This window comes from Mercurialis annua, linkage group LG6 (assembly GCF_937616625.2).
Source record: "Mercurialis annua linkage group LG6, ddMerAnnu1.2, whole genome shotgun sequence".
NCBI classification, from domain to species: Eukaryota; Viridiplantae; Streptophyta; class Magnoliopsida; order Malpighiales; family Euphorbiaceae; genus Mercurialis; species Mercurialis annua.
Genome location: NC_065575.1, coordinates 34,083,085 through 34,091,924, shown reverse-complemented (window position 1 = coordinate 34,091,924; position 8,840 = coordinate 34,083,085). Strand labels below are relative to the sequence as shown.

At 37.0% G+C, this 8,840-nt stretch overlaps 1 protein-coding gene across 1 annotated transcript; it reads right to left on the bottom strand.

Moving 5' to 3' along the window:
- Positions 1-375: 375 nt before the first annotated feature.
- Positions 376-1,332, bottom strand: LOC130015632 (uncharacterized). The gene is made up of 2 exons (XM_056106118.1): positions 889-1,332; positions 376-568 (listed from the first exon to the last, which is right to left on the bottom strand). Exons 1-2 carry the CDS (start codon positions 1,313-1,315, stop codon positions 525-527), a joined length of 471 nt encoding a protein of 156 aa, XP_055962093.1. The 5' UTR covers positions 1,316-1,332; the 3' UTR covers positions 376-524.
- Positions 1,333-8,840: the final 7,508 nt, after the last annotated feature.

Below are 8,840 nucleotides of genomic sequence, written 5' to 3'. Positions count from 1 at the left end.
TGATGCCGAGAGTAGAAAAAAATGGTTTTAAAGAGGTGAATTCTAAACCATTATCACTTCTAATGCATTTAATTTGAGAGTTAAACTGAGTATTAACAAATGTGATAAATGTTTTCAGCAAGCCTTGAGTTTCAGATTTAAATTTCATAAGAAAAATCCAAGTAAATCGAGTGTAATCATCCACAATAGTTAAAAAATAATGTGCACCAGAATGTGTTTCAGTTTTGTGAGGTCCCCAAATATCACAATGTATAAGATCAAAGGAATTAGTACTTCGATTAACACTTAAAGAAAATGATAATCTAGTTTGTTTTGCCAAAGGACAAACATCACATGAATATTGAGAATCATAAACAAATGATGAAATTATTCTTGATAAAAATTGAGAAAGTAATTTTGATGGATGGCCTAATCTTTTATGCCAAGTAGCAGTAGATGAAAGGGTGACCTGATACGAAACTGGTGAATGCGATGGAGATAGATGAGATTGTGACTCCGATTGTGGTACAAGATAGTACAGCCCCTTACTCAGTTTCCCCAGGCCAATCATCCTCTTCGTAGTGAGGTCCTGTAATATACAAAAAGTAGGGAAAAAGTGAATGGAACAATTGAGTCCAGATGTAAGTTGACTGACAGAAAGGAGATTCACATGAAATGATGGTGCACATAAAATATCTTGAACATGTAAATTTTGTGTAATATGTGTAGAGCCGATACTTGTAATTTTAGCGTAAGTCCCATTCGGTAAGGTAACATGAGAAGCAACAGAAGTATTAGTTTTATTAGTGACACTAGCAGCTATGTGGTTTGTAGCTCCACTATCTATGATCCAATCTAAAGATTTAATATTTTCAAGTGTCGATGATGAACAAAATGGAGTAGAGTTACCTGTGCAATTAACAGAGACATTTGATTTTTCATTTCGAAAAAATGCTTTGATTTGTGACAGCTCTTCCGGAGTGAATTGAAGAGTTTGATCAATAGTTGGTGCATCAACTCCTACTTGATTTGCAGAACCACGTTGAGTTCTATTAGGAGGTTTGATATCCTTGCCATGGAGTTTGTGACCAACTGGAAATCCATTCAAATAGAAGCATCTATCTATTGTATGTGTATTGCCATCACAATAAGTGCAATGAAGGTTTTTCTTGGTCCCTTTATACTTTGAATCAAATTGTTTGTAATTAGATGTTGACTTGAAATTGATGGCATGAACTTGTTCAACAACCTTGGATTCTGCTAATCCTCTTTGCTTTTCTTCCTCACATAAGAATGCATAAGCCTTCTTAACAGTTGGTAATGGATGCATAAGCATAATTTGCCCTCTAATACCTGCATAACTTTCATTTAAGTGTTGGGTTTTATAGGTTCATAACGCAGCGGAATTTCAAAAATTTATCTAAAAACCCAAACCAAGATCCATGTAATTCGAATTAACAGAATAATTACTTACTTGTATGTCGAATTCAACAGCAATGTAGGAAGGAAGGAGGTGGTTCACTTTGGTGATACCTGGCCTTGGATCAGAAACGCCTCCAAAAGAACGCGTCCTCTACGAGTATCCACACGAACAGACCTTAGCCAAAACTAGTGCTTGTGTGCTAGCACTATTGCTTCACAAGCAATTTCGAATTTTAGTGATTTAGTGAATAATGAATTTCGTCATTCTCAAACCAACTGCTTAATGAGTATTTATAGTGATAAATAACACTAGGGTTTGAGACAAATTCGAATTTCAATCTCATTGCAATTCTACAAGTTTATGTTTATCAAAAACTCCTTTTTGATAATTATCCATATATATTAATTACTATATTTATTATTTTCCAAAAATAATAAATTAAGGAAAACACTTATCCTTAAATTTCGAATTAATATATATATTTATTAATATATATATATATTACGAATTATATATATATATATATATATATATATATATATATATATATATATATATATATATATATATATATATATATATATAATTAATCACTTAATCACATTGGGTTTGTACAACCCATAACTGTTTTGGGCCTGTTCTTAGTATGCGACCCTGTAGGTTCATATAACGTTGGCAGTAGGCTCGAAATCCCTATTTCAGCCCACAAGTCATAAGTGGCCTCTAGCAAGACATTATGACTACCCAAGTTATATGAATATCGATAATCCGATTTAACCATTTACAATAATATTTTAATCCCTTTGTCTCTCGATATCCAGATTGAATATAAGGCATAGTTATGTCATCCTTATAACATTCAATCATTAGTTTCTTGACTCTAAGTAGACTGAAAATGATAACTTCTTATCAATTAGCATGGCCATGCATTTTCTTCAGTCTATCTTCTTCAAGGGGCCCATAGATATCTTACTCAAATAAATGAGGGACAAATTCCTTCTCAGTCACTCACATTTCTCACATAGTTACTTTCATATCCAATGACAATCTATTCCATTATCCTGTTAAAGATAATGTAAGACTGTATCAAAATATGAAATAGCTATGTAGAAATCCATGATGATTTCAAGGTCAAAGGATTATACTAATAGAACTGTAATGAGAATTACTTATGACAGTGATCTATGTAGTATTCTCACAGTGGGTCATCCAGTGCCTTATTTCTCAAATAGCACCTATGTTTTGACTTAATATCTCATATACATGATTAGTAAAACATAATCATCAGTCAACATCATACTAGTCTCAATGTTCTATTAAGACTAGGGATAGATGGGATATAATTCTTTTATTAAACCTAAGGGTTCTACTATCAAGTCACATACTCGATGACCTTAGAAAGAATTAACCATTCAAGTATTTTAATCATTAATATAAAATGATAAAAACTGCCAATCAATAAATAATAAAATGATAAAGTCAAAATATGGTCAAACATGATTGACCTAGTGCATATCACTAACATTAAGCCCATGAGAAATTGACCAAGTCTTACCTTTTCTTCCTTTTCTGTCAGCTGTTTGAGTCCACCACAAGAGCAAGAGATGATTGGACTAGACATTTTTAGCTCATCCCACAACATCTTTATCTTGGTGTAGTATGTAAAGATGGAGTCTTGATTTTGCTTTAGTTCTGTAATAGAACGCTGAATTTGATAGTGATGAGAAAAATCATCTTGTGAGAATCTCTCTTGTAGATCTAACCATATTTCAGAAGGAGTTTCCACATAGAGGACACTGTTTGCAAGCTCTTGATTTAAAGAGTTAAGAATCCATGAGAGAACCATATCATTGCATCTTTGCCACTGTGGGTATTTTGCATCTGATTCATCTGGTGTAGATATAGTTCCTTTGATAAATCCCAGTTTGTTTTTGGCACTGAGTGTCACGACCCATTTCCATGAATCGCGACCGGCGCTAGGGTATGGGTAATGTAGTACCGAAACCCGTAGCTAGCCTCCCATATAAAACATAAACACATAAACCTGCAGAAAACCAATGCTCGGGGGCAACCGAGACTTCAGCCTAAACTAGCAGTTATAAAAATCAACAATTAATATAACATACATATTCAATTCTAAGTCTAAAAATAGATTAATCATAAACCAAAAGAATAATATAACATGACAAAGCAATATAACCAGTCGAACCAATCCGACAACAACTGTAATAATAGTAAAGACGTCTAGTCAACTACTGCGGTCTAAGAATAAAATAGTTTGACAGTATATCCAAATAATGGAACCTCCGAGGAAAAGTAAATGCGGAGATCACCCGACTCTCTCAGATCATATCCCTGGGAAAATTGGGAAAACAACGGGGTCAGATATACTGAGATGAGTTCATACCACTATCTACATTTATTAAGTGGAAAACCTTTAAAACGTTTAAAACATTTAATAACAAAATTACGGATAATAGTTGGAACCCTAATCCACAATTCTAAATAATAATCATAATCCAATAGGTCTGGTCCCGAGAGCTGAGCTACACCGAGTTACCACTGACCACACTTATACCAGAGTCCCGAGAGCTGAGCTACACCGAGTTACTCTACCTGGTCCCGAGAGCTATGCTCACACCGAGTTACCACATTTCCATAAATACCTTACCCAGATCAATACCGGTGCGCACGCAGTCCTAATGATGCCCATTAGGTAGCACGTTCCAACTAAGAGCCATAATATAAAAACAGTTCGAAATATACGTACAGTATATATATTTAATATTAAAATAACAATTTACTTAATAAAGCGGTAAATAGTAAATATAAACTCACTGCTTGCTAATCCACGTGAAATACCGGCAAGCAACTAACTCTGGTTCGCCTCAGAAGCACGAACAGTAGACGAGTCTAGACAAATAAAATAATTATTAAAATTAGACCCTAACTCTAGAGAGTACTAGACACCACCTAAGACTAGCACAATTAACACGTAGTAAATAACAATCCAACGTACACAAATATAACCAAAAGGTAATAAAGCCCAATTAATATAAGTCTATTGAGTTCCCGCTTAAATCCAATTTATAAATATTATTTAATAACTTTAAATAATATATAATTTCCAAATAGTGAGTTAGCCGAGTTACTAATAACTACCAAGCTAACCTCACTGGTCGGGTGACCCAAGTCTAACCCGACTCAAAACAATTATCAATATAAACCCAAGTTTATATTTAGAAAACAATTCAATAAAATAATTATTCAATTAAAAAGCGGAACTCAATAACTTCAATTTCAAGTAACCCAAGTTACAACCCCAAAAACTTAATTAAATAAGTCAAATAAAGTTCAGGGACCAATTTGTACTTTAACCAATTAGGGACTAAATTGTACTTTTGCCAATTAGGGACTAAATTGTAATTTAGCCAATTTGATATTCAAACTCGATTATTAGCTCTTGTTTTATAATTAAGATAAAATATGAAGTAACCAACCAAGAATCCATTTAATTAAATTATAAAATAAGTTTAGGGGCTAAATTGTAATTTAGCCAACTTTTGACAAAACGACATTTGAAAACAAATATAATTACCCGAGTAATTATATTAACTTAATTTATGATTATCTATCATTTCCACTATTTAATTTATATTCAAAATAAAACCCAAGTTATTAGTTAAAGTTAAACTTAAAGGATTGATTTTATTTAAGCAAAATAACTTGGTGGCTAAAGTGGCTATTAAGCCATCATCTTCCTTATTCAAATAAGGAGCAGCCCGCCTATGCCAATTCAAAACAGAAACCAAAAACATAGATTATGAACCTTTAAGTTTTCCAAATTCAAAATGAATTTCACATTAAAACCAAATCATAAACATCACACCATTTAACTACTACACAACCACGGCATTTTCCAATTAAATCTTACTAAACCCATTTCAAAATCAATCAAGCTTAAGATCATAATTCAACTAGAGTATGATCAAAGACAAAACACCAACCCAAAGCTCATCTTAGGCAAGAACCAAATATAGAAAACATGTTAACAGAAACTCTAAAACAAAAGAAAATGAAACCGAGAACATACATTACAAAAGATCCGAATTGTCGAATTTAAAACCACGACCAAGGATTAAACCATTAAGGACCAATCCTCTAAGACATTTATGACATAAAGGAAACCAAAATCAAGCCAAAGGAATAAGCAAAGCATCGGCAGAAACAATAATCAAGAACAGAACATTATCAAAACAGAAAACGGAAATCGTACGGCGAATGAAACGAGACCAACGGCGTACCGTTCAGCGAAACTGAGGTAGGGAAACGTAGGTACGTGAGTCTAGATCGTCTGGAATCAAACGGTATCAATTTCGATCTAGAAACGAAAGAGAACGAACCAAATTACGCAATGACGTTCAAAAACGAAATCTGGAAATCATAAGAATCTGAAACTTACCGAACAGCGATCTTTGGAAGATGATAACAGGTTCGATACTCAGCGAAATGACAAGCGGAAAACGGCTAGGGTTTGTTTGCAGCGTGATGAAGGTTTTCTGTGAAGAAATCGACTTTAAATATCGAGAGGAGATGGGTCGAAAACGAGTGCGAACAGGGCCGGGCGAAGGGGTCCATGATCTGCTGCCATTCACGAACGGGAATGGCTATACTTGGCCTGTTCCCGTTCGAGAATGGGCCTGTTCCCGAACGGGAACAGGCCAGAAAAAGGATTCCCGTTCGGGAATTCCAATTCCCGAACGGGAATGAATAATTCCTATTTTTTTTTTATTTTTTTTTTTAAATTAAAAAAAAATACAATTGGTTAAACCAATAAATCACACCCAAACCAAACAACTCGAACCAAGCCACTAATATCGAGATTATTTCAAAACGACCGGGAAAAAATGTCGGAATTTAAATGTAAAAAAAATATAAAATATTACGGGATATTACATTCTCCCCAACTAATTAAAAATTCGTCCTCGAATTTAACACTACAAGTAAATCACATCAGAACAACACGTAATACAAGTAAAAACTACAAAGTCACAGGAAAACAAGATGTTGTACCTCACGGAAATAGAAAAGGATAGCGATTCCGCATATCCAACTCGGTCTCCCAAGTACACTCCTCTACAGAATGATTGCGCCAGAGAACTTTGACCATCGGAATCTCCTTGTTCCGCAATTTACGCACCTGCGTATCAACAATCTCAACTGGCTGTTCCTCATAGGACAGCTCCTGGTCAATCTCAACACTCTGAGGCACAATCACGTGCGAAGGATCAGAAATGCACTTTCTCAACATAGACACGTGAAACACAGGATGTACTAACGACATGTCTGGCGGTAGAACCAGACGATAAGCCACAGCTCCAATCCGCTCCGAAATCTCATAAGGACCAATATACCTCGGTGCTAACTTTCCCTTGACACCAAAACGAACCACGCCTTTCATAGGCGAAACCCGAAGAAATACGAAATCACCAACCTGGAACTCAATGTCTTTCCTCTTCGGATCAGCATAACTCTTATGCCGACTAAAAGCAGTCTCTAACCTCCGCTTAATCAACGGTACCTTCTTAGAGGTAATCTGAATAATCTCCGCTCCCGAGAGTTTACGCTCTCCGACCTCCTCCCAACAGATAGGAGATCTACACTTGCGCCCGTACAAAGCCTCATACGGCGCCATCTCGATACTCGCATGATAACTGTTGTTATAGGAAAACTCAATCAACGGCAAATGAGTATCCCAGCTACCCTGAAAATCGAGAACACACATCCTGAGCATATCCTCCAACGTCTGAATAGTCCTCTCAGACTGACCGTCAGTCTGAGGATGAAAAGCTGTACTGAAATCCAACCGAGAACCCAAGGATTCCTGTAACGCTTTCCAAAACCTCGAAGTAAACACAGAACCTCTGTCTGAAACAATAGAAACCGGTACACCATGCAAACTGACAATCCTGTCGATGTACAACTGAGCCAACCTCGAAGCAGTATACGAAACCTTAATCGGAAGGAAATGAGCTGACTTGGTCATACGGTCAACTATCACCCAGATGGAGTCGTATCCCTGCCGAGTACGTGGTAACCCAACCACAAAATCCATAGCAATCCGCTCCCACTTCCACTCTGGAATAGGTAGTGGCTGCAGATAGCCAAAAGGTCTCTGATGCTCCAGCTTCACCTGCTGGCACGTCAGACACTTAGAAACATACTCAGCGACATCCTTCTTCATCCCGCTCCACCAGTAGATACCCTTAAGATCATGGTACATCTTAGTAGAACCCGGATGAACACTATAAGCAGACTTGTGCGCTTCTTCCAGAATCTGGTCCCTCAAACCATCTGAATCCGGAACACACAATCTCGAACCATGTCTCAGAACACCATCCACAAATGTAAATTCAGAATTTCCATCCTGCTGAACTTCCTCAATAATCCGTTTCAATTGTGGATCCTCAGCTTGTAAAGCTTTGATCCGATCAATCAAAACGGGTTGCACTTGCAACTGTGCTAACAAACAACCAGTCTGAGTAATCTGAAAACCATAGCCCGAAGCTATCAAACTGTGCCACTCTCTAACCATGGGTCTACGCCCAATCTCAGAAATATGAGCCAAGCTGCCCGAAGACTTGCGACTCAACGCATCGGCTACCACATTAGCCTTACCAGGATGGTACTGAATAGTACAGTCGTAGTCTTTCAGCAACTCTAACCACCTCCTCTGTCTCAAGTTCAACTCTCTCTGATCAAAGATATATTTCAGACTCTTGTGATCAGTGAAAATCTCACAAGTAGCACCATACAAATAATGCCTCCAAATTTTCAGCGCAAAAACCACAGCTGCCAACTCTAAATCATGAGTAGGGTAATTCACCTCATGCTTCTTCAACTGTCTGGAAGCATAGGCAATCACCTGGCCATGTTGCATCAGAACGCAACCCAAACCAATCCGAGACGCATCACAATACACTGTGAAACCATCAATGCCAGAAGGCAATGCCAAAACCGGAGCTGTAGTCAAAATCTCCTTGAGCTTCTCAAAGCTTGCTTCGCACTTGTCAGTCCATTCAAACTTGACACCCTTCTGTGTCAGTTTAGTCAAAGGTGCAGATATTCTGGAGAAATCTTGCACAAACCGACGATAGTAACCAGCTAAACCCAGAAAACTTCTGATCTCGGTAACTGACCTTGGCCTTTGCCAATCCATGACCGCCTCAATCTTCTTCGGATCAACCTTGATCCCATCTTTTGACACCACGTGTCCTAGAAAGGTAACCTGATCCAACCAGAACTCACATTTTGAGAACTTAGCGTACAACTGATGCTCACGCAACGTCTGTAGTATAGTCCTCAAATGATAAGCATGCTCCTCCTCACTCCGAGAATAGATCAAAATGTCATCAATGAAGACGATAACAAATTGATC